This window comes from Takifugu flavidus, chromosome 8 (genome assembly GCF_003711565.1).
Source record: "Takifugu flavidus isolate HTHZ2018 chromosome 8, ASM371156v2, whole genome shotgun sequence".
In the NCBI taxonomy this organism is placed as follows: Eukaryota; Metazoa; Chordata; class Actinopteri; order Tetraodontiformes; family Tetraodontidae; genus Takifugu; species Takifugu flavidus.
In genome coordinates, this window is record NC_079527.1 from 6,230,649 (window position 1) to 6,256,844 (window position 26,196).

The 26,196-nt window shown below is 46.0% G+C and overlaps 3 protein-coding genes across 6 annotated transcripts in view; 1 reads left to right on the plus strand and 2 right to left on the minus strand.

Annotated features, from left to right (window-relative positions):
* Window positions 1–255: 255 nt before the first annotated feature.
* LOC130530115 (myb-like protein X) lies at window positions 256–1,980 on the plus strand. The gene is made up of 2 exons (XM_057041014.1): window positions 256–809; window positions 1,398–1,980. The coding sequence occupies exons 1-2, from the start codon at window positions 587–589 to the stop codon at window positions 1,949–1,951; spliced, it is 777 nt and encodes a 258-aa protein (XP_056896994.1). The 5' UTR covers window positions 256–586; the 3' UTR covers window positions 1,952–1,980.
* Window positions 1,981–6,344: 4,364 nt separating this feature from the next.
* Window positions 6,345–10,590, minus strand: tmem51a (transmembrane protein 51a). The gene is made up of 3 exons (XM_057040147.1): window positions 10,346–10,590; window positions 8,878–9,290; window positions 6,345–8,424 (listed from the first exon to the last, which is right to left on the minus strand). The coding sequence occupies exons 2-3, from the start codon at window positions 9,249–9,251 to the stop codon at window positions 8,043–8,045; spliced, it is 756 nt and encodes a 251-aa protein (XP_056896127.1). The 5' UTR covers window positions 9,252–9,290; window positions 10,346–10,590; the 3' UTR covers window positions 6,345–8,042.
* Window positions 10,591–12,801: 2,211 nt separating this feature from the next.
* The window catches only part of LOC130529682 (kazrin-like), a 101,054-nt gene continuing 87,659 nt past the window's right edge, over window positions 12,802–26,196 (minus strand). For 2 of the 4 annotated variants that reach the window (XM_057040143.1, XM_057040146.1), the window contains 13 exons: window positions 25,864–26,000; window positions 25,401–25,571; window positions 24,811–24,894; window positions 23,925–24,114; window positions 22,582–22,718; window positions 22,225–22,336; window positions 16,762–16,964; window positions 16,580–16,698; window positions 15,583–15,814; window positions 15,390–15,491; window positions 14,774–14,940; window positions 14,488–14,629; window positions 12,802–14,325 (listed from right to left, as the gene is read on the minus strand). In XM_057040143.1, the coding sequence (XP_056896123.1) occupies window positions 14,167–14,325; window positions 14,488–14,629; window positions 14,774–14,940; window positions 15,390–15,491; window positions 15,583–15,814; window positions 16,580–16,698; window positions 16,762–16,964; window positions 22,225–22,336; window positions 22,582–22,718; window positions 23,925–24,114; window positions 24,811–24,894; window positions 25,401–25,571; window positions 25,864–26,000 (1,955 nt within the window). In that variant the 3' untranslated portion in view covers window positions 12,802–14,166. The remainder of the gene's footprint in view (window positions 14,326–14,487; window positions 14,630–14,773; window positions 14,941–15,389; window positions 15,492–15,582; window positions 15,815–16,579; window positions 16,699–16,761; window positions 16,965–22,224; window positions 22,337–22,581; window positions 22,719–23,924; window positions 24,115–24,810; window positions 24,895–25,400; window positions 25,572–25,863; window positions 26,001–26,196) is intronic. The other 2 variants (XM_057040144.1, XM_057040145.1) reach the window with 2 other exon arrangements.

Below are 26,196 nucleotides of genomic sequence, written 5' to 3' on the forward strand. Positions count from 1 at the left end.
TCTGTTGATCCAACTTGAACCTTTTTTTGCCCCTCTGTTTTAACACAATTTGCATCCATGCTTGAATAATGCCAAAGGGGGGATTCTCCTTAGTTGGTTTTGTTTGGTGTGAAGATAGAATCACATGTAAGGTGCGCTATGTGCATCTTAACCCAAGTATGACAAGTTAACTTGCGTGGATTAGTTGTGTATTTGTGACATAAACGACGCAATGACTGGGTTGTCGTGCATGACAACCCAGTCATTGCGTGGTCATGTGACCATGGTCATTAGCCGATTAGCTACTTTGCTAGCCAGCTCCAGCCGGCCACCCGCCCAAGTTAACACTTCGGTGTGCAACGATGTCAGGAAATGTCATTATTGTTGCTAACATTTAACCAATGTTGTCCGGTATCGGCTCCCCTTAGCAAATATTTGGCTCATATATGTTTTGCGCCGCTGCTGGAACTGAGTGTTCCCTGGCTCAGCCTTTGATAAATCGGCCCCTGGGCCCCTGCAGCACAGCTACAAGCTTCTCAGTGCAGCTTTATATTAAAATTCCACCCATTTTCTTTCTTACTCTAGATACGCTCAGACAGGTACAACCATGACTATTGAGATACCGCCAGGATTGACAGAGCTGCTGCAGGGCTTCACTGTGGAGGTTCTTCGACAAAGGCCACCGGACCTGGTGGATTTTGCAGTACAGTACTTCAACCATTTGCAGGGCACCGGGAATCAAGAGGGGACAGGTGGCGCCACAGGGACGGCAGGGGAGCCAAAGCTGACAGAGGTCAAGCGAGAAGATGATGATGAGTCCGGCCTTGAACGTGAGTTGATGCTTGTGTTCCATACTTTGAGACCTCGGAACAAAACATCTCTCGAAATTCGACCCCAAGATCTCATTTTAGGACTGGATATCGATTCAGATTATCCAGATTCATTCAATATTACAAGGCCCTGATTCAACTCTTGATTTGATTTGATTTACAATTCAGTCAGAGATGTTCCAGTTAAAGTACCAACTGTAACTTTTGACCTGGTCCGTTATTAAAAGTAGCTTTTACATTAAAGATTTGAACCCAAACCAGTTTGTGTACTATTATTCAAACATACCTGACCAACACAAAAGATTTGTGTTTGGCCTCTGCCCACTGTGCGTCTGGGAGATTTGTTGTGATTCCAGGTTATTTTCCCTTCCTGTTGCACATTGCTTGTGTTTTGTCTAAGGACGAGCATTTCAAGCAAATGTACTATTCGATAATCCCAGGGGACACATTGACCATATTTCCACTAATATCTGATGATATTGGCTGGTCGCACCAGCTAAATGTGTGGACATTGTTTGTTGTAAATATTCCACTCTGAACACCGCATCAGTGTCGTGCATAAATGGACTGTACGTGTCTTCTGTCCAGGGTGTGCAGAAGTACAGAAGCGAGATCAGGACAAGGAAGAAAAGGACGACAGGAAAGATGAGGACCACAAGAAGGACATGAAAGACAAGGGTGAGGATGACAAGAAAGACGAGGATGAGAAGAAAGACAAGAAAGATAAAGACAAGAAGGACGAGGATAACAAAGACAACAAGGAAGACATGAAAGGCAAGGAGGACAAGGATGACATGAAAGATGACGTCAAGGAAGAAGACAAGGAGGACAAGGAAGACATGAAAGATGACGTCAAGGAAGAAGACAAGGATGACAAGGAAGACCAGAAAGATGACGTCAAGGAAGAAGACAAGGATGACAAGGAAGACCAGAAAGATGACGTCAAGGAAGAAGACAAGGATGACAAGAAAGGGGCTGACAAGGACAGGGGAAACGTGAAGGACAAGGACGATGAGGAAGATGATGAGAAAGACAAAAAGAAAGGCGAGAATGACAAGGACAACAAGAAAGACAAGGACGACAAAGAAGGGAATGACACGGAAGACATGAAGGACGAGGACAGCAAAAAAGAAGGGATGTAAGGATTACTGGCATAAGGAACGCCATGGTTAGTATTCCTGTTTCCAGCTTTATTTGGGATTAAATCCATGACTTTGAAACTCTCGTGGTGATTCTGCTCATTCCCAGGAGACGCAGCAGCATCAGGCTCTGCTGGACTGATCGGCTACATCCGGTCGGCCGATGTCTCTTTTTAGACAACTTGTACGATCGGCCGTGACGTCTAAACTGACTGATCCGATCGATGATGTCATCGTCACTCTAATTCTCCCGTTGCATCGATTACAGAGGACTTGTGCTGCCATCTGCCCGTTTTCCATCGAACACATTTCTCTGACGCATTTGTTACAATATTTTTAAGCTAATCAGATCATTTTTTTTACAGCACAGCATTTAAAAAAAATTAAATGTGCTAGAAACATTAAAAACACTTGACTGCAATCTCGTACAATTTCATAGAAGAGTGGCGTAGTTACGCAGCTAGAAAACTTGAAAACATTTCTAAGATTGGTTATAAGTATCCAGTTAGATCACAAAGATGTTTGACCTTCTCCCCAGAAGGCTTCTTCAGTTCAGAACTGAATAAAACTATGACCTGGACGGAGAAAGAAACGAGGTATCAGGTAACAGAATAAACACACCATCTTCATCATCGTCATCAGCTAATGGTGATGAGGTCTTAAACACAACATGGACCCCACTGACCTCAGGTCTTCCTGCTGTTAAGTAGCAACACTCCTCTTTGAAGGAAAGAGACCAGATTCATCCTCAAAGCTGCAGAATTCTTATGGAATTCAGAGTTTCTGGGAATAAACCAGCACTATTGTCTGTTGGGATGTGATGGTAATAATAGCTTCAACAAACAGCCTATTTGAAAATAAAATTGCTGGTTTAAAATCAAATATTTCAATTTACAGTTTTAAATTGAAACAAACATGTTAAATTGAAAAGGCATAAGCTATAACTGATAATAAAATTAATCACTGTCGCCTCTGCTGACCACGCCCAGTAGAAAGATAAACACCCCCATCTAGTGGATAGAATGAGCAATGACATCATTTACCCAAGACCAAACCGTTAAATTGACGTTTTCACTCTACCTATTTGTAAATTACCTTTATTTTATAATGTCATTTAAAAGAAAACTTCCCTTTAAATTCTTTCCTTACCGGAAGTAAAGGGTTGTTTTTTAAAGAAACAAATTGGAAAAACGACAGTGATGTTCAAGTACTCTCAGCTGCATAAATAAAGCATATTAAAAACAACGCTGCTTGTATGTCAATCATTTCATATAAAAAAAGAATGTGACATTAATGTCATCACATCAAATCTACGGGTGAAAAGGTTCCTCGCCGAGTTAATCCAGCTGATGTATGAGCTGACTTGTGTGAAGACTGTGGGTGTCAGCATTTTCTTGGGCTGGCCCTGAGTACCGGATAATATATGAGCTGTGGTCACTCACTGGAGAGGCGACCCCAACCGGTGACATAGCAGGGGGCTCCATGGGGGAGGATGGGACCCTGATCCGGGAGGCAGGCGGCTGTGACGGTGTCAGAGGCGTTGACAGGCGAGGACAGTTTTCAGAGGATGTGTTTCCCCAGCAACACTCTGTGCCCGTGCTCGTCACTGTGGTGATGGCAGACAATGCCGCAATTTACCCCCAACAACTTTATTTAACTCTCCAACATAACACGTGGCGGAGTACTCACCTGGAGCTCCTGCTCATTCCTCTCATCCAGCCCCCGCCTCCAGTATTTTCAAAATAAAAGCACAGAATCACTTTCTTCATGCAGAGAAACAGCAAAATAGTAATATTGGGACTAAAAAACAAATTACATCTCAAGCAATTGTAATGAACTCAGTTTCTTATTAAATGAACATCATCCACTCTCTAAATTTCCCAATCCCAATATCTGAGATTTTATCACCCGTCTGCCAAATGTGGTGTAAATGTCTTTTGACATTGTTGGGTCACTGGTGTACAAAGCGTGTTAGCTGGATTGTATCCGTGAGACCATGGTGTATATCTATCATCTAAATAAGGACAAGTTGTATTTTGATGATTTGTGGTCACTGATCTTCAAGGCTGAGTTGTTTTCCAACTAACTTTTACTAGCTGCAGCATAGTTTCCCCGATGGCTCCTGACATGTGCATGGTGGGATGAGTTTTGGCTCCAGCATGGGCTGCAACTACTGCAAGAAGCCCTCTGTCTTCACTGGGGTCAGCACTACATCAACTGGATCAACAAAGTGCAAAAGCTATCAAATCCAGTGAAATAATGGCTGTTTCAGTCACTATTATTGGACAACGCCCTGTCTCCATCCCCCCCATCTCCACTTTTTTGCCTCTGGTGTCTGTTGTGGATCCTTTAAGCAGGTACTGGGATTTAATGCACATCTCTGATTTGAACTCCACACCTGCGGCCATGTCTTGGAAAGCCATCAGCGGTCATCATAGTACTGTTAGTAACTCTATTATTAAGGCCACCGACCTTAAATGGCTCAAAGGCTCCTCACCTCAAAAATGAATATAAATAAATAAACAAATTGGGCTGAAATAAACCTAAACTAAGGTTCATGAGCATGATATGAAGCATATAGAAAATGTTCAGAATTGGTGCTGCATAGCAGCACTTCATGCCTTGTCTAACCTGTTATTGAGTCTTTTTTTCTATTGTCTGTTTTATTTATGAATACATTTTCCCTCTTGTTTTTAGAGATATTTTACTTCCTGCCGTTGCTGCATGATTGTCCCTGAATGTTTACACCTGAACCTACAATTATATATAAATTTATCTGCTTATTCTTTTTGTTTTCACTAGGTATGGCCATGTTCTGGTCCATAAAGCTGACCTGACACCTGACACGTGATGCTTCTACTCAGATAGCGAACGCAGAAGTTCATCAGGTGAACAACAAAAGACTTTGAGTCTTGTTCTCTTGCAGTGTGACCTTATCTTATTCTTTAACAACAGCTATCAAAACTGAATGCTACATTTCTCTCCCCAGGAGTTTGGTGCCAGAGTGTCAGGAGTATCCAGAGATGCTGCAGCTTCTGGTCAGGACAATCCAGACGAAACCTGTTCCATATGCATGGAAAACATTTATGAGAGGAAGCTCCCAAAACATAAAACTTTTGGGATTCTTCCAAATTGTGTCCATGCATTCTGTGAACCCTGCATCGTGACCGGGAGACGGATGGACAGATACCGTCCAGATGTTGTTCGTGATCAGTAACTGATCACGAACCATCTTTTGTTGACCTCTCAGGGGTTGTCCAGTGTGCAGAGTCCGATCAGATTTTTATGTTCTGAGTGAATCCATGATGGAGGGAGAAGAGAAGGAACAGCTGATCATCAGCACCAAGCAGAGATGCAGGTTTGTTGTGAGCTTCAGTTTCCTGAGCATCTGTATTCACTAGAGTTGGACTCCATGTTAACACAGATGCTTTCCTTCTTTTCCATGCAGGGAAGAGTTCTGCAGCTTTTTTGATCAATCTGGCTTCTGTCCTTTTGAAGAGGATTGTCGATATTTGACAGCCAGGAGACCTGAGGTCAGTGGAGTCCATGTTGTGTTTAAGGGCTCAGCACCATTAGATGATGATGATGCTGCTGCTGCTGCTGCTGCTGCTGCTGCTGCTCTGCTGCTGCTGCTGCTGGTGTGTTTATTCTAATACCTGACATTTGAGTTTCTTTCTCAACAGCATCAAGAAGAGGAAGAAGGAGCAGAAGAAGATGATTCAGATGATGAGGACGCAGAGGTTTTTTTTTACTTCTGTTGTAAGAATGGGTGAATAGAACCTCGGTCGGTTTTTAGCTGCAGCACACATCAGCCCTGACGCCCTCAGAGAATTTATGATGAGAAAAAAAAAGGAAATTTGGAAAATAACTTCATATTTCACGTGATTTAATTTAAGCACCTTATTTGTATCATGTCTTGTTAACAAATGAATTTATGCTACATGTGTATAATAGTTATCTTTTTAGAATTAAGATGAATCCGAAGCAAAAAATCTTTAGATTCATCATGAAAAAAAAAAATGTAGCCCCCGAATCTTGATTGTGTTTATTCTTGTTTCAAGTGATTCAGTATTTTAGTCATATATTTAAACAGGAAGTTTACAATAAACATTAACCCCCTGTGCTGTAAATCTTTTATCTAAACAGAGTTGTGGTCGACCAAACATCTGCCTCATGACGGTTTGGTGCTCCGATTTCAGCTGAATCGGGATGAACAAGCGATTATTGAGCCCTGATTCTTAAACCTCCACCATCTTTGCTCCATGACCACAGCTCAGTGCGACACGACGGATGAGACTTCCGGCTTCTTCGTGACTGGCTGCGATCCAGCGGCGATCAAGCGCGCCACCACGTGGTCAGGTGGGTGTACTACACTTGGGAAACGGTAACAAACGTGCAAGGTGATCATTTATCATTTTATTTCATATAAAATTACATTTTGTTTTCCGTCTTCTGAAAGAGGTTTTATAGAAAAGCATATTTTCACAGTAGATATAAAATAAATTTAGACACGAGTATGACAGCGATGTGTGAAACACAAACTCCGTCTTTCAGAGATTCAAGACTCCTAATTTCGTCTTTTTTCTATCCATGTAAAACCTGACGTAATAAAAATCAAGTTCTGTGGTCCTTTTGACAAATGAGGTAATGCGACAGCGAGCGTGATGACAAATCAAAGACACTGCAGCCAGTCTCAGCTACAAATCCAGAGGAATGTAGACAGACTTTAGCCTCGTAGATTCCTGCGACATACCGAAATCCGCTGTCTGGAAACGTCTGCATCGTCTCCTTCGACTCAGCAAAACCACTGAGATTTTTCCCCCGTTGCGTGACATCGGCAAATACTTCAGCAGTTTATATCTAATTGAGTGCGTCTGGGTGCTTGTGGCTGACCAGTCAGAACCCCGGTGTCCGTCGGGGGGGCTGCTGGTCAGGCTGTGGTTGGAGGGAGGGTGATGAGTAAGCCAGTGTGCAACGGCTGCAGCTGCACACTCAAAGGCTCTCTCTGTTGATAATCTCGTCCCAGAACAAAACCAGGCCCAGAGAGGAGCTGACAGCGGCGCCGCAGTGTTCGCCATGGCTACGGGAAAACGCTTGAAACCATTGAAGTGTTTCCTCTCTCGTGCTCTGGAGCGTCAGACTGCAGTCATTTACAGAAGGCTGGGAAAACAGCAGTCGGATCTAAAGTGCTTAGAGACACTGAAGTAAGCAGATAAAGAGGAAGGACTCGATTAGAATCTGCTGAAGTTACAATCCAAGATGTAATCTACCAGCCTGTTGGGAGTCTTTCACTCTCTTTATCACTGTTATAACGGATCTGACGGCTGATGTAGCATTTTAACATCAAAATGAGGCCCTGCTGGGTTTAAGTGGATTACTCTTGACTCTGGTTGGCCAGAAATATCAACACCCCCATTCAAATGTGACCACGCAGCTAACTGACATACAAACAATAAGAATGGAATACAAACAATACTAAAACTGAGAAAAAACACTGATATGGAAGCTTCAAAAAGACAAGTCCGTTCTTTCTCGTTAGTGTTGCGCAATTACATTTCCTAGCAGGCAGCGGAGATGAGAACATCAGGTCTTTACGTGATATTCTTTGGTTACGTTGTCTAAAAAGAGAAGGACAATGCTGTGGAAGTAAAAAAAGAAACCGCTCTTACTGAATCAACAAGTACAATGTCGATTCAGGGAAGGTTTCTGTGGACGCTCCAGCCACGCACAGAATGCTGAGTCACAGCCTGAGACAGGAGCGATCCAAAGTGTCCGTGCCAGCATTCCGTGTGGATGCCAACGCCAGATGTGACCGGAGGAAACTGCCGAATCCTTGAAACCAAAGTTCCCCCAACGTCCCAGATCGGCAAGGTCCAGCAGCCATGTTAGCGAGCTCCCAAATTAGAAACCAAACAAAGTGAGAAGAAAGGAAGAGCTGTTCCGCTGGAGCGATGGCGGCCATCCGGAGCAGCAGCTGGATTTAGTGTGTGTCACGGGAGCAGATGTTCAGATTTGGGTAGCTCCCCACCTAAAATGTGCCTGGCCCGTTGAGGAGAACCTGCAGGAGTTTCAGCACTTTTGACGGAACTTTCCGTTAAATTGGAGGCACTTTATCCTCGTACTGCGGCGGCGGGGTGAGTGGCTCTATACTGAGTCCCGCTGCAGGCTGGGAAGACTCAGCATTTTTCATGTGCGCCTTTTCCGACTTAATCCTGCGGATCTTGATGGGGAGGAGCTTGCGGCTATTTTTCCCAGGTCTGCGGTTTGGCGTAGCAGCGGCGGCGGCAGGAGGCCTGGTGGCGGCTTCCTCCGCGTCCTCGGACTCAAACTGCACTCCGTCGACCCGGACCAGGTCATCGTAGGAGGGCAGCTGTGAGACGCTGGGGCGCAGAGCGCTCTGAGGGGCGGGATACTGGCCGCTGCCCACGGCCTCTTCATAGGAGGGCACCGCGTAACGCTGGGCCTGTTCCTCAGCACTGCAGAGGAGGGAAACAATCGGGTGTTAATGGGCTCACAGCCACTTCCTGGACTGAGCTATTGGGGAAAGGTCAAAGGTCAACCATCATGCCCCTTTATACTAGAGCAACTGGAGTTAGCATGTAGCGACAATACACAGTCCTGGTTGTGTGAGGTCACAGAAGACAGTTTGTTTTGCTCAGGAACAGGAAGCACCAGCCGGGGGGTAAATTGCAGCTGAAGCACTTATTGAAAACACGATAAGTAGAATCGCCGGGGACGACGGTAAAACGCTCCGATCATCTGGCTCATCAAACATTTACCAAATGCATTATTGAAATCTTGGCGATGCAGCCCACAAATTAGCGACTTGAATTACATTTCCATGCATAAAAACCACCGTTGGAAGGACAAACAATTAAAAACAAACAAAAAAACCAGCCATCTCAAATGAACTGCTGCTCCGGACTCACCTTTCCCTGACCTGCTGTGCCCGAGACGCCTCTCTGCGGTTCTGGGCCTCCTGAAGTTGCAGCTGCTCCCGCTGTTTGTTCCTCATCCCCACGCACAGGGACAGCAGCAGCATGGCCACGCCGGAGCCCACCAGCACAAACGCCACCGACGAGGCTTTGTTCTTCCTGTTGCTGGTGTCGCCCGCGACGCTGCTGTTGCCGGGCGTGTCCGCGGGCACCACGCTCCACACGATCATGACGATCCCGAGGGCCACCAGCCCCACGCCGAGGGCGCACAGCGCATACTGGGAACCCGAATTCCCGCTGCTCTCACTGCTGGTGTTGTTATTATCGCCGGCGTTCCCACTGTCTGGGCCGTTCTCATCCGAATGCATCCCGTCGGTCTGTCACACAAACTCCACAGACGTCACAACCTGTAAGGAATGAATAAAAGAGATGTAAAATTGAACGCAACGGCGCCCGGTCTCAGCAGTGTCGCCTCTGCTGCGAGGGAAAGTACAACCCTGCGATCAAAGGTTTGGTCTTCATGGAAGTCCAAACCCATTTTTACAGGAAGGAAAGGTTTCTGAGAACAGGTGTGTTGCGTGGTAAAAAATTTACAGCGAAGTTACTGCAAGTCACCGTCCAGTGTCAACATGTAGATGCAGATAAGCGCAGCTCTGACAACTGCAAAACAAAGCCTTTAATAAGGCAAACACACACACACAACACAGATTCATACACACACCCCTCAGCATTCCTCTCCTCTCCACCTTTCTGACCCCCTCACCGGCACCGAGGGCCCACTTCTGGGATTAACCTTTACCCAACAGTGGCGCCCACGCAGTAAAACGTTTCTCTGAAATGCACCAAGTGTGACCAGATACCAGTGTTCCTTCCCAGCCTTTACTGGGAAACATGCCATTGATCACAAGGAAGGCCTGGAGAACATGAGAGGAGGGGCCCCGGGGGACTAGGAACCATCCCGTAAATCACCCTTAGTAGATCCTTTTAATCTGTTTCTACCACATTTTTCCTGGGTTGCGTCACCCCCGAAGCGTGTCGCCCCACAAACACGCTGGGACCTGCTGGGGGAAGAGGGGCAGCAGGCAGACAGACCGACAGACAGACCGACCTACAACTCCAGGACAGCCAGGGGAAAGAATGCCTGGCACGAGACTTGACTTCCATGGCAACGGCACACGTTAGCATAGCTGCTATTGGCGATTAAAACAGAGGACCGTGGCTGGCGGAGGGGCTTCGAGCGCACCCCCCCCCCCCCCGGTGCAAGTTAGCCCGAACACACGTCCACGGAGGCGGGGGCGCGTGTGAAAAGTCGCGCCGTAGTCAGAAATAGCTCGACAAAGCAGCTGTTTCCTAAAACCGAGCACAGCTCGCCCAACGCGTACGCTTTAAACACAGATGTTAGGGGCTAAAAGACTCGGAACGGCGACTCCTGCTCTAAAGTAACGTTGCCGAACCAACTTACCGAGGACAGACCAGGGGCTCCAGATTCCACATGGATGGACACTTAATAACCGCACAGACGCGTCAAACTTTCCTTCGCATTGTTTCACAACAAGAGACCGTCCTCTCTGAAATGGCGGAGTTAATGTTCGACCTCTTCGGTCAGACTTAAATGCGGCGTATTTCGGTGACAAATGCTCCGAGAAAGTGGAGCTTCCCCGAGGCGCGGATGGACCCGGGCGGGCAGATTCAGCCGCAGAGAGGGCGGGACAGGCGGGACGCATTAACCCCTTCACCCCCGACAGCGCTCTCTGACAATAGTCTAACTTTTTAGAAGCAAATACGTTTCCAAATTTAGTTTGCCTTATATTGCAATTAGTGGCAGGTGATAAACGACGTGACTTTATTGTGGCTCATTTATTTACGTTGTCCAAAATAAAATGACATATTCACATGCCCATATTTTGACCAGTGTTAAATTTACCAGTGATGAGTACTTTGTGCACAATTTTGATCCTCAAAACAGTTGCTGAGTTGTTAGAATGCTTGTAGCAGCTGGTCCTTTGCAATAGAACAGTCAGGTGAAGTAGTTCCTGCAGAACTTTAAAACAACAACAGCAAAAAAGCATGTATTAAGATTAGTCATCTGCACTACCATCTGGTAACAAAATCATTAATTGTCAGACATGCTGTTTCCCAAGTACATCAAAACCAATGATCACATCATTAATTTAAGGCCCAGTTCAATATTACCAGTAATTAAATTGAAAATGAAATGAAAGAAACTGTAGGCTCCTAAACGACAAAATGATCTATCTAAAATAATGTTTGGTTCTAGATGAGGCTCAGACACTAAAAGGGCCTAATCATGGAAAGTTGGTGCTATACTAGCCAACTTGTGGCATAGTAAAGTTAATATTTTTGAGGTTAGATTGCCTTGGGTTAGATAGTCTTAATTTACATCTAGTCACGGATTATTGGCGTCTGCCCACGGCTTTGCAAGAACTGAAACAGGAAGTCCAACAAAAGTGGAACAGTGACCATGCATGATACATTGTGTCAGGCTCTTTATTGACAGCTTGAAAAAAGGCTAATCACATGAAAACAGCAGCACTTTTGCTCTACTATTATTGTTATAATAAGCATAGCTCTCTCTCTATATATATATATATACAGTATATACAGTATGTGTGTGTGTGTGTGTGTGTGTGTGTGTTTGTGTAAAAGCTGTTGACAACTTACAATTCAACTTTTGGCACTGTAACCTCTATCTCTCGCTCTGTCTCTCTCTCTCTCTCTATATATAGTATATATATATATATATGTATGTGTGTGTGTGTGTGTGTGTGTGTGTGTGTGTGTGTGTGTATATATATATATATATATATATATATGTATATTACAGTGCCAAAAGGTGACCAGTTGAACAGTAACTCGCAAACAGCTTTTATTATACCTGGGCAGAGTACTTGTGTAACCTACTCTAGATCAGCGTAACATAATAAAGTCATCAGGTGAAAGCCTTTATCATACATGCGCCACACCCTCCTGTCTGCTGCATCGTTACCAACAGACAAGAATTTTTATTGTCGGCAGTCCGAGTCTCTCACCGCTGTCAGAACAGTTGACGTGAAGCCAGCTGGCTGGACGGCCATATTTATTCGAGCCCCTAGGACCCCGGGAGAGACTCGGACGCTTGATTTTTCTTTTGGAACAGAGGCGAAAAAAGCACGTTTGAACTTTCCACACTAAAAATAGTTGCAGCCTGCACAAACAGTGTGGCTGAAGATGAGTCTTCCTCTGAGGCTTTTGTTCTGTTTCCTGTTTCATCGCGCTCACACACACGCACGCACACACACACACACACACAGTTGCCATTTATTACACCTGACTCTGTTTACTGAAGCTGTCATTAATTAAATGATTAACTGAAAGGCGTAGATTCATACATTGTACGGATGGCCGAGGTCATTTTGCAATGTAATTTACACGGAAATAAACACGGTAGAAAAAGTCGTGGGCAGACTCGGTAGTTGGTCGTGGCTCGAGCACCTCACCTGGATGACCAGGCCGAGACGAAACATCCCTTATTGCGTCACAGAGAGCACAGGCTAATGTGTGCAGATTAGCACCAGCAGACTAAGTCATATTTACCCTGAGGGCGGCTCTAATTCTGGTCTGTCAAACAACACGTGACGAGGACGTTGCATCACAGCACCCTGCATGTCCAAACACACAACAAGACCAAAGGGAAACTGGACTTCTTCACGGAAATGCAGTTGAGGAATCAGTAAATATAGAGGGTTCTTCCTCCCGTCCCCTCACTCACGCAGTCACCCTGTCGGTCGCTTACGTGACCCTCGTTTCCTCTTTTTCAGCGTCGTTGGTGGTTTCATGATTCATAGGCCCGATCTTTGCAAAGCATCCTGTTACGATACATGGTGGTAGCGGACCCGAACGCAGGCCAGGACACAGTGGTGGGGAGGTCAAAGGCTTTATTTACAGGGAAGGGGAGCACACATTAACAGAAACAGTCCTCCTGGACCGCATGGGGATCGGGAGGCAGCGTCCGCCCGTCCCAGGTCCATCGGCGAGTCCCCGAACCAGACGCAGTCCCCCTGGACTGCCGGGAACTCGGAACACCGGTGAGTCCTCAACACGCTGCAGTCCTCCTGGACCGGCGAGGACTCGGGAGTCCGGCGCAACACGAACGTGCCCCGAGACACTGAGGGCAGAGGCAGTCCTCCTAGACTGCAAGGGGAGCAGGAGCGGTCCTCCAGGAGACACGGAACAGGAACGGCCCTCCAGGAAAACCAGGAGGACGGGAATAGGAGCGGCCCTCCAGGGCAACAGGAACAGGAGCCAACACCAAGGAACCCAACCAAGCTCCCACACTAGACCAACAAGCACACTCCCTACACGACCAGACACCCCAGCACTGACAGGCAGGCACAACCTGCCTAAATAGGCAGCAAGATGTAAATTGCCTACAGGTGCGCCCACCTGCAGTGCCAGCTGCACCCAATTGTGCTCAACACCACCCCCTGCAGGCCAAAGACAGACACAAACTAGAAATCCCAACACATCCAGCCTGTTGCCACCAAGAAAGACATGCGCAGCAGCGTGTGTGACCCCAGTGACCCCTGGATTAATGTCACAAACGTATTTGTGCCTCTCTTTATTGTGTTTTAGAAGAAACACCCACTTTCTGTCACGAGGTCAAGATAGGCACCACAGGGACTGGACAATAAAACATCTTTATTTCACTTGGAAGAAACACTTTTCCTAAAAACATCTGCACAGTTTCTGATCTTGCAGGATTCTGGACAAGTTGCTTTAGCTGCAATTGTTGGGGCATTTGTGTCTTTAGAAAATGGGATGCTGCTGCTACAGGAGTTTGAACACAACTGATTTGATGAAACACAATGTCCAAAATGATATTTTGTTGGGTTTTTTTGTCCAGTACTTTAAGCTACATCAACAAGGCCTTACAGACAGCAAAACATAATAAAGCAATTTAAACAGCGATGTTTTTACTCCATATTGTCACAATACCGCGGATTTAACAGTCACTTTTTAAAAACTCTTCTCTCCACCAGAAAAGTTGACTACAGCTAGAAAACGTTTAGAGATCCTTGTTCACAAAAGACCATGAAAACACAAAATGTTAGAAAAATACTCATTTAGCGTCTCGATGTTGCTTTTTTGAAGGAAAATTACTGCACCGAAGGACATCAAAGTACACTACAATACAAGAGAACCTTGTAAAAAAGAAGTGTGTTCCTTTGAAAAAAGTGCTGCCTGTTCAGGTGGGCCCACCGGGTTGGCGGCGCCGGGGCGACCTCACACGTTAGAGACCTCGATGCTGGCGTATCCCCGGATCGGGCTTCCCTCTGTTCTGGGCGGGGTCTGGTCTCGGGCCTCCTGGGGCAGGGAGCCGTAGCTGCCGTGGCAGCTGGTGTCCCGCCCGCTGCGTGCTTTCGGGCTGAACCCCGTTGGCGGCTAGGAAGAAGAAGAAGAAACACATCTTGTCACTTCTTCACATTTAAATAGGAGGTTAATTATCTGTTGTGCTTTGATCCTCCAACAAATGGAACTAGTCTGGTACAAACATTGTGTAATCAAAGAGGGAGCAACACCCTTGTAATGCATTTTTTTCACCACCTTGACGGCCCTCCTTCGCAGCGAATTGTCGTCGTCCGCGTGTCTGCCCAGAGAGCTGGGCGGCCTGCCCAGGGAGTTTTGGCGAAGGAGCATTGGTGGCGTTCCAGGGCCTAGATGCTCGCCGTCCTGTTGGACATCAGCCCTGAGTGGGGACGTGAGAAAGATCAGAGTCTCTGAGACAGGCCAAAAAAAAAAAAGGCAGTGAAAACAGTGCATTTGATGAGGATAATGAGGGTAATGTGATGAAAGGTCGGTGGGGTCGGCAGCCTGGGCCCCCTCTTCTCACCAGGCGGAGCCGATCAGCGTTTGCATCTCTTCCACGAGGTGGCGGCGCACCATGTGCTTGTTGCCGGGGATCCCCAGCGCGTTCGCCATGATCTCGGTGTTAAATGTGGGGTCCAGTACCATAACGGCTCCGTGCACGCCACCATTCAGGAGGTTTTCAGCAAACTCCTGCAAGGGGAGAAGGGAAAGAAGGCTAAAGGGTGACATTTGGAACGCAGTCGTGCGGCCTGGGCTGACCTGTAATAGCATTCAAAGTGGTCTGACCCTAAACAAACAACCTATTGATGACTTTCCAGACGTCATCATACAGTAAATTGACGGTCCCTGAGGACATTACAGGATGTCAGCCTCAGTCACACCTCGTAATGGAGGCGATTGTTCCTATATAAAGACAATAGACAATGTTGACTGGCTATATTGATATCACAGAGCTGAGGCTGCAGTCTGCGACCAAACAGCAGCTGCTAAAAGCACAATTACTTTTAGGAAATATGAATCCAACAGTAAACATCAGCCCTAATCAGCAGAAATATTTGCTGTGTCCTGGAGGGATTGGTTCAAAGATTATCAGTGCTGAAGATACTCTGACTGTGTTCCACCTGTCTCCAGGTTCCCACCTTCAGATCAATGTCTCTGATCCATTTGATGACGCGATGAGACGTCCAAACCAGTGGATCCACATTCTGGTGCTCACACTGTATCCGACGGGCCTGCAGGGCCTGGAGGTCAAACATGTTGACATCACACTGAAATACTTCCTTCCTCACATCTGGAGCTGGAAAATATTCTGGATTCATGTCTTGTTCTCACCTCCTTGTCGAACTGGAGCAGTTGGAGCAGTTCGATGCCAAGCAGCAGGCTGACCTGGTGGAACTTCTTAGTGATGTTGAGGTGGCGTTCAAGGTCATGGCGGGTCAGCGAGTTCAGCATGCGCCCATCCACTAGGTGATTGTGGAAGGCCTGGGAGTACTGGGGAAGGCCCACGTCGCTTAACCAGGCCTTGGCCACCCAGTGGTGATCCAGATCTGCAGCCTTGGACAACCTGTTTTAGAGCAAATATTGTATTCTTGGATTACACTGCAATCTCCGGTCAAACTTCCATATTTAAAATTCTGATATAAAGAAACACCTTTTGTCTGATTGTTTACTTGAGCAAGGACTGCTCTCACTTATAACCATTCATAGGACATAAAATAAATGCATATTTCTTTACAATGCTAATACAGCATGATAGAACCAATCACTTAATGACTGATGGCAAATTTTAAAAGAAGACTTTGTTGTAAACAGTGGATGTTTTTTAAAAAAATGGACAGCTTATGTATGCAGACATATAGCCGAAGTAATGCATATTATATACAGTTTAACATATAATTAAATCCTTTTATTTTCTGCTATTTAAAAACTTTAAAGTAGATTTTCTACTTTTACTGAACTATTTAATAAAAGGTTACCTGCAGATAAAAATGATAATTATGACTATGTCAAGATAATACAAGCTCACTTTGGATCTGATTAGTTTATGACAACAAAAATTCTACTTATTTGACATATACCAGTTAATTTTTTTGTTAAAATATTGCAGTGTAATTTACAGGGAAATGTTAAAAAAAGATCTGAGCATTACGTTAGTTGTGTATTTTTCTGCCTAAATCATTACATTTTCTGACAGATCTTTTTAACTTTCACTTTTTTCATGATAAAATAGAAAAATAAAAGCGCCTTTGCGTTGTTGTTGCTAAACTAATCCACTAGATGGCAGCGTTGCTCCGCTGATTATTGAGAAAGGGCAGTTTTTGTGTCTCACCCTCCACCGCTCTCAGCATCTCTGTAATCCTCGATGGCCAGCCGGAGTTTTCGGCGATGCATCAGGCTGCCGACACCTAAACCCAGCTCCAGGTCTTCATCAGTCAGCCCGAGCAAAACCTGCAAAACGCCAGAGTTTTAGCTGCTGCAGCAGATGAGGTGCTGCCTGCGACTCTGCCCGACCTTTCCGCTCTTGACGTTCTCTGAGCAGCTGCGGATGTACATGGGCATCGCCATGACAACCTCCAGCCAAGCCTGCACGGTGCCCGCCCTCCACTGAGACATGGGCGTCGTCCTGGCCAGCTCCACCTGTTGGAGACGGTCCAGCTGGTCCTCCGAGCCGTCTGACAGGCTGAGACGGGTGGGGCTGCAGAGGCTGTCCGAGTCTGCGAGGGTGGCCCAGGGGAGGGTGATGATTGTGGGTGGAAAATGTGCAGTGGATGCGGGTGTGAGTGGAGGCAGAGGTGGCAGTGGCCGAGCAATAAAGAAGAAAGCAAAGTGAGAATTACAGTGTGAAACCAATGGAGAACTAAACATAAACGTAATCAGAGTCCTCATGGCGAGCGGGGTTGACATCCTAAACATCTGTCTCCATGACAGCAAAGCAACATTTTGGCAGTGATGCTGTAGCCATAGTTACCATTTTGGAAACAACTTGTTTTCACATCGGGCCTCCATTAACTGGGTGGATGTTACTGTTGGGGAATTTCCATGACTCATCTGTCCAAATGAGCCATCAGCATGTAAACAACAAACCCTCTGAATGATGTCGACCTCATGTTATTTTAATGCCCTGCGGTAAATTCCCCACAGTGGTCAAATACTGTACTTTTTACTCCACTAGAACACAGTGGCAAGTCTGAAGTAAACCTGAAACTGTGCAATATAAAGAAGACAGAACTTATATCCTAAAGAAGCATAGCAAACTATGAATACTGGCTTTAACATGACACTGCACACATCATACACATTTATATATTAAACTGAAATATAAAATTTCATATACAACTCCTTTAAGGTCAATACAAATCTACACTTATTACAGCAATCTTGCTTCATTCACCTCTATAGTAAGAATACTTACAGTAGAAAAGCACTTCTTTCCCATCTTCCTTTAAATTCCAATCATACCATTCAGCGTTATTAGGCAACTTACAGAACATCTCAGTTTATTTTCATTGTTTGGAGCTGATGTGAGCACCGTTTTGGCCAATGAATGTAGTCATTTGTGTTCGGCCATCAAAGCTGGACCTGTCATCATTTAATTATGACCCACAGGGCCATAATATCAACACATCTGGGCTTGATCTTCTTTCATTTAAACCCCATTATCATGTAAAGGGTGCAAGAATCTTCAAGGAGAACGAAAGTAAACCTGCGACCGACCCCTGGGGAACTCCACATAAGCAGGTGTGAGAATGGAGGTGCAGGACTGGAACTGCTCCATGGAACTCCTGAAACTTCCCACCCCCAAATTCCAGGGTCAGCGGACAGTGATCTATGGAATCAGGCAGGATGCTGTAAACCAATGCGCTCTGAAAAGCATTTGGGGACTCAATAAGGGAGCGCAGGGTTCTCTTGTCGGGCCACTTTGTTGCCAAAATTCTTTTTTATTGAAATGGTAAGCTGATATTGATTAATGTCACCAATTGGAATCTCTTAATGTCTCCGTTCTGATGAGGAAACTCTGTTCTCCAGGAGGCTTTACTGCCCCACTGTGAGTTTACACAATAGAGATTCATGCCTGAATGCTTGCAGGGACCACAAAGATGGCTTCATAAAAACCTGAAATTCAGCAATTCATCTCAGGCTGCGAGCTTTTATGTCCCCCCATTGAGCGATGCATGAAATGAAGATGGCCTCATGGGAGCGATTCATAAGGAACCATGTCCGTCAGCGCACGCCTGCCTGGATACCAGCTCTGTTTTTCATCCCAACAAAGGCGGCTCGCACTAACAACTGCAGAATGAACCGTCTGAGATGTGGGTGAGGGTCCACACTGTGCGAGTCTGCACTCTCGGTGACCCTGTCGGGCCTTAGGAAAAGCCCACTGAGAGCTACACCACTATCATTGTGAGGGCTTCGGTGGCCTTTATCTGAGTCGATACTGAAACTGTGACTGGCACGATGAAAAATACAGAAGTTCTACACGAGGCAGAATCGAGCCCTTGTGTCGGTGGTCCTCCATCACAGCCGCAGCTCCCTGCTTTTTGTCATTTTCTGCCCCGTTTTACCGTCATTGCCCAGAGAAACTAAAGGGTTGTTTATGTTCTGCCTCTTTGTCCCATATGCCTTTTCATTGGTTAGTTAATAACTTGGCTTATCTCCAGTCACATTGTGAGAGGCTCATCTTGATGATTACCGGGATTCTGCCTACGATTGTTGTCTTTATCCTGCACGGACCAGAACCACTCCAGGGTTTGCGACAGCTGGGGAGGTTTTTACTGCCCTCGGTGTGCAATATGGAGGATTTATGACAGTGATTGTGTAGCAGGGTCTATGTGGAACAATTTTAGACATTTATAAGTGTACAAAAAACACAATTTATCTCTTTTTTGTCTTATTAAACCCTAGATTGGATAATGTGGCAGCCTCCACTGGTTGATGCTGCAGGAAAATGCTTGTTTCTTGGTGTTGAGCAGGAATACAAACATTTCCAGCATCAACTCAACCATCCCCCAGTTAACAAAATTAGGATAGTAACTGGGTTTTCATTTATATTGCCCTTTAAAAAATGATTCCGTTCCACATTTTAATGACAGCAATCACTCACCCGCCCAGCGGCAGATACAAAAGTAATGAAAAGGCGTTACCACCTGAACCTGACACATGCAAATTCTGAACCCCCCCCCCAATAAAAACACCCGAGTGTAATTAAAGTTTGTAGTAATACGGTTTGGCGCTGCTTATTTGTTTTAAGAGTTCCACTGAGCGTGTAATCGTAGCAATTTGTCGCTATGTCAGAGAAAACAAGTGTGTTATGCACCACATTTCCTGACTAGGCTAAGAGAAGCTAACAGGCTAATAGGTACGGGTTAATAGCTCTGATGGGTATTTAGACTTTCAATAAACAAACAAAAAAAAATCAAACATAACTTGAAGAAGTGCTTAAATCCAACATTCTCGTGTGATGTTAGCATCACAACTGCAAACACAGCCGGCGACCCGTTTTTAAAGCAAAGCCGATCGATAACTTTCCGGGTCACTTGACTGTGTGGAGAGTCAGGTGGAGGTGAGACAAATGGGAGGGGTCAGTGTTAGAGGTCAGGGCCCAAACTCACACAGAACACTGCTGACGGTGTTGGCTGACACATGTGAGCTCTGATCCAACAATCTGATGCTGCTTCTTTTCCCCTCTGATTGATGTCAGTGTCACAGGAAGAATTTGGGAAGAGAGGAAAGGAGGCCATTTGGAAGATTTGGGATAGAGTCTTCTCACAGATGGACTTGCAAGGCTGAGGGAGGCTGATGCATATGTTAGAAATGGACCCCCCCCGCCAGGTCAGGATTAGAGCCATACAAGGAATGAACACACACACAAACATTAACACAGGGAAAGAGAGGACAGCCACATGGAAATTATTTATTTTATTTTAAAATAATCTTATTTTTAGCTCTCTTTGCGCGTATCTTTTTGTTGCCATGCCTTTAAAAGTTCTCTGCTTGGACCCTCACAGCAGATATCTACATCCCTCCCTTTAAATAAAACTCTTTAATAATATATTTTTTTACTCCTGTACTCTTTTCACACTTACAAAAAGTATAATATCTGCGGGGGCAAATAAAATAAAACAGACTCAAAACATTAAATCCATACATTTTTTTCTCCAATAGATATGGTCTCTCAGCTGCGGGGCATCAAAATCTTTTGGTAAATGACCAAAAATCACCCTACAAAGCCTATATATTCACACAGGTAATGAAATATTTAATGAAATAAACCTTTGTGCTGTTGTTCTTATGCATACAGTTCAGTACATGATGTTTTATGGGGATAATTTTGATTCGCCCCTTAATTCAGAACCTGAGAGCCTAAAATATAGCTGTTGAAGCAGATTAGTCCTGTTCTTTTGACAAGCGTGGTGGTTAAATACAGCCCCCGGGGTCATCGGTGCCACCACAGTGGTTTCTGATGGGGTTAGTTCGACATCGGGCCGGGGAGAGGTTTCCTGGGGGCGGGGGTGCAGACTCCTGCTCCATCCAACCAAAGGATCACAATAATCCAACATCTTTTGCTTGAAGAAATGCTATTAACCTTTGGCACCAACTTAATTGCTTTTTTCCTCCCCCTTAAGTGATGGAATAAACTCTATATTGGAATATTTCCGCCGCTTTCACCAGGTCACGGGAGGAAAAAAATATGCATTTTCTATATATTTCAGCTTTTATGAGTTGGCACGGGTCGTTCTGACGGCCGCTCTCTGCTCAGGCTGCTAAAGCAAATGAAGGGGTAGAAAGGAGCCGTCTGATATCTGTTGTATTAGTGCTGGCAGCTAAACTGTAATAATGGCTTTCATGACGCTTATTTCAGAATGAGTTTCCTTTTTTCCCCCCTCTATTTTTTACATGACTCTACGCTGCTGCACGATCTGGATCTTGGAGGAAAATTACGAAAAGCCTTTTTTTGGTGCAACGTTGGAGTTGGGGACTTTGCTGCCCTTAATTTGTATCGTTTGGATCACAACAGTGTTTAGTTGAGGCTACATTAAGCCAAATGTTGGATAAAGAAATGATCATAAACGGCACAGACGCAGCAACTGACCTCTCTTTTCATTTTGGTTTGTCCTCAGCAACCAGAAAAAAAAAAAGAGACATTTCTGCAGGGTTTTTTTGTTGTTGTTCTGCATGCATGTGGGGAGCGGGGCCACGTGCATGCATGTCACACGTGCATCATACATGTCACTTCTATCTCAGCAGATAGAAAGCAAAGGTCGGGTATTTCCTGTTCGGCTTCATGTGCGCGTCCGGCGGGATTGAGGAGTCTGCATGTTGCCCACAGGAAACTGTTCTCACCATGGCAGCGTGGAGGGAGGGAGGTGGTGGTTAGGGGGGGTGGGGGGGGACAACCAAGCAGGACAATTAACAGGAAGTTAAAAGGGTGTGAGGGTGGGGGAGGAGTCAAAAAGGCATTCAGGACAAGGGGACATTTACACAATGTGCACATCGACTGTTATTTACAGGTACAGCAGTCCTTCAAGTTTCCAGTTGAGCGAAAACAAAACAAACAATAAATGTCAGGAACAATTCAAAGCTCCAGCAACACAGCAGGTACGATGGAACGGGTCCGCCTGGCCGCCGCCGCCGCCGCCACGCTCTGTCCGCCGTGTTTAAAGCACTGTACATACATACATACAGGGGGCCATCCGCTCGCTAGGAGTCACCCTTCGGTGAAGTGAGGCGCGCCTCCAGCATTCAGACATGCGAACGCTCTCACGCACCCACCGCCCCCCCCCCCCCCACCCCAGCCCAGCCCACCCCACCCCCACGCCGCCTCGGCCGGCGCACACGTGCCCGTTTCAACATGTACGCCGCCGGTGAGCGCAGCAGGTTCTCCCGCCAGTGGGGTTTGCTCTCACAGCGTGTTCCGTTACCAGTCTGCATCCTCCTCTATATAATACTCAGGTGTCGAAGTACCATCAAACAAACCGGGGTCGAGGGATTTGCGCTGCTTTCCGCGGGTGAAGACGCGCGACAGAGAGCCCAGCCCCATCTTCTCTTTCTTCTTCTTACGCTTCGCCTCCTCCAGATCTTCTAGGGACTGTGGGAAGAAGGAGAGAGAAGGAGGGATGAGTAAGACGGACCAGGTGGAGAGCGGGGGGCCGACGCAGGCAGGAAGTGACGCTGGGAGCGCTGCTGCTCATGCACGCGTTCGGCTACACAAAACCCACTGTTGCAGAGTGAGAGCATGACAGGCTGAGGCAAACACGGGAAACAGCCACAACACTGGGGGGTTGGGGTTGGGGGGGCATTGGCAGAGGACAGGGTGCGTTGGGCAGCTCTTACGTTGCAGAGTGAATGGGTCCGGTGGCGTGGCGAGTTGATGTCACTCGGCGTGGACGATCGGTCCCCCTCCAGCGCAGAGGCGTCGGAGATGATGGAGGGCTGACGCGAGTGGCACGGGCTCACCCGCACGGCTGCCACTAAAACGGGAAGGGGGGGGGGGATAGACAGGCAAAAAAAAGGCTTGGTTTTTTTTTTAGGGCGTGTTTGGGTACCAAAAGTAGTGACCAGGGACAGCTATTTCAAACATAAAGAAGATTAAAACAAAAGAGCTGCAATCATTTCCAATCATCTGCAGTTGCTAGGCAACAAGGAACAGCTTTGCTGTACGTGACAGGGGGACAGAGACGTTCAGTACAATCAATTTCACAACCGTGGTTTCTGTTTTGTTTTTTGTTTTTTTTAAATGTTTTCTTTCTTCAGATGGTGCCAGTCAGACAACAGCAGCTCTCATTGACCTTTAAAGAGGACTGTCAAGAGTGAGAGAACAAAGGCTAATAAGTATTGGAATTTCTTGTCAGGTTGGGGGTTCCATTTGTCTGTGATTGCTCTGTTTACAGTTCAGCGTTTCTGGAAGAGGCTGAGAGCTTGTAAAGGATCTCACATCGACGTGGATAATAAGGCAAACTTAATAATTGCTCAGACGGGATTTAATAAAGGCTGATTCTTTGGGTTTCAGTAAGGGTCATTCATGCCTTTTTTAAACACACACACAAACATGGATGCAGTATTTAAGCCATGAACTATAGTTGTTCTTTTTTACATTTATTTTTCTGAAAGATTGCTGATTCGGACCAACCCATGCAGTACCACTGGTGACCATAGGGGCAGCATCGAGCCGTTTCCTGTAAGATCATTGTAAATCAAAATATAGAAATTTAAGAAGGGACTGGTAGCAGTTGGCACGTGTCAGGTACAAGCAAGATGAATGACTAGGTTGACTTTAAATAAATGTCTACTTGGTTACATAAAGGGACCATGAATAACCCTTTTGTGACACGTGTCAGCGGCAAATGTGTCTATAGAAGACAAAAGGTGAACCTGCAGAGCAAATGTCCACCGGTATAAGTCAACCAGACACATCTAGATATGTCATTATTTGTTGTGGACACAAACCGGAACAGAAATATTACTGTGACAGCTGCAGAAAGCACATGAAATGCAGGGGGAGCCGCCATTAACCACCAACACAGTCACACTGAGCGAATGGAGAGGGCGGCGTCGTGTGGCTCAGCTTCACATGAGCATGCAGGAGGTGGGGGTAAACATGGTGGAAAAATGGTGAAAGCACCCGCAGTGGGTCTGTGTGTGTGTGTGAGTGTGTGTGTGTGCTCCGTGAGGCCTACCTTGTCTGTCAGTGGGATGACCCGTGTGCACATAGAGGGTCTGCTGGCTCTGTCTGATAGCAGCAGTCAGCGGAAGGTCTGCCTGCATCACCCATTCCTGGTTGTTGCCGTTGACAACGGCGTCAGTTGGCATGGACAGAGAGTGACGCTTGGGCACATCCTTGGTCAGGGTGGCGAGGGACTGCTTGGCCTTAAGACAAGCAGAAACAATCAGACATGTGGTCATGCTTTAGACTTTTCAAGGCTGTTTTTAAGGAAAACTTCATTACTTGTGTATTCATCCACATGCTATAAAATCTCTGTGTGCGAATTTACGTCTTCACTGGAGCTACTACAGTTTCCTTTCTGGGTGGACGGTGAAGAGATTTGTGCGTAAAACTTGATAATCTCCATCATAGGATGTATTTCATGAATACATTTGAAATATTTTTTAACGATCGAAATGAAAGGTGCAATTTGTGCTGGTTTTTTTTCCCATTGTGTGCGTAAACACTCATGCCTTTCTCATGCTACGGTGATGACAGGCTGCGGATCAATCGACCTGCTCACAATTAGCTCCAGCTAGCAATGCCGAGCTATCATCCCGACTGACATGCAAAAGCAAACGGTCATCAGTTTTCAGAGTGTTGAAAAGAAAATGCATCCCCGATCATTACTCCAGGCCCAATTAGACCCATGACATGTTCCGATCAACCACAGCAGGAATCAGCAGGATCACGCGTGTTAGGACCACTAGGATAAGTCGGGGTTTTCCGGGGGGTTAGTCAAAAACGTGCATCGGAGGAGGGGCTTTACCAAAGATCACAATTATGTCACAATTAGGGGGGATAATTGGGAGTGGGAGAGTCGACAAAGGACCAAATTGAATGCTGGTGACCCGTCTTACCGCCAAGACCCTAGGAGAGTAGTCCCTGTCAGCAACCCGCTCAAACACCCGGAACTCCATTCTCTGATTCACACAGTTACTCATCTGGGGGGGTTGGAGACATGAGGACAGCTCTACTACACATTCAAAGACTTTGTGCGTGATCATTGATAGTTTCTATTGGCAGAACAGACTCATTGTTCTGACCTCACAGTAAAGACAAGGCGCCCTCTAGTGGCGGGACATCGAATTGATTTGGTCATGTTAAAACCTGCACGCCAACCCAACTAATTAGGCATCAGTCCTTACAGCGAAAGATGTGAACACGTGTGACGGCAGCGAGGTTGGTAGAAATTGTCTTAGGAGTTTACTCAATCAGGGTGGCGTGCAGAGGCATTCAGGTACTGCTGGACTTATCATTACCATTACCTCATGAGGCAGAAAGAAATGTAAATTATCCATTTAAGATCTGCTCTTTTTGTTCCTTCTTCAGTGTACATTTAAATCATTCAAACAATTCTAAAGAGTGATGAAAGGTTACTAAAACAATATCCATCTAAATGAAACATCAGCGGGTGTCTGCCTCCTCTTGGACTGTAGATCTGCCTCACCATGGCCAACTCTGCCTCCAGCTCCTTGATGCGGTTTTCCTTGAGGTCGAGCTGCGAGCGCAACATCCCCGTGTGCTCCGTGGCCTCCTTGGTCTGCCGACGCAGGTCCCACTTCTCCCTTTCCAGCAGATCTTTCTCTTTGGCCAGCACCTTCACCGCATCCTCACTCTCCTAGCACAGAGACGCTGATCACTCTCAAGCACAGAATTCAACTGGACTGGAAATCAGGATGAAATTGCTGTTTATTAATACCGAATATCTGTCACGAGATTAAAAAAAAAAAAGCAGCATTTCAAAGAAGCAAAGTTTTGAAAAGTCAGTTAAAGTTTAAGGTCAATATTGGGCCGCTAGAACTGCAGAATAACCATTAACACACTCAGAAGAAAGTCTGTGCTCGTTACTAATAACATGAGTCAGAAATTCGGGTTTGTTTTAAGAAAAATGGTCTCATTAAAGTGCTCACTTTTCTGTGCTGCTCATAGTTGCGTATGAAGTCGCGGAGCTGCTCCTCTCGGCTCTCCAGGGTGGCGTAAAGCTGCTGCATCTGGTTCATCAGGTCGGCCCTCTCTGCTTTCAGACGCTTACGGTCCGACTTCATGGCTGCGACGAAGCAGGAGGAGAAGAAGAGAGAGAAGAGAGCTCAACGTTTCCACCAGAGGACAGCGGGAGAGTTGAGATAGTTGATGAACTCCGGAACCTCGGGTCACATAGGTGCAACTTCAGGCTGTAAAAATGTTTGGGATGGATGTTACGATATAATGCATTCAGTTATTTTAATGTGCCATCCCATTACATC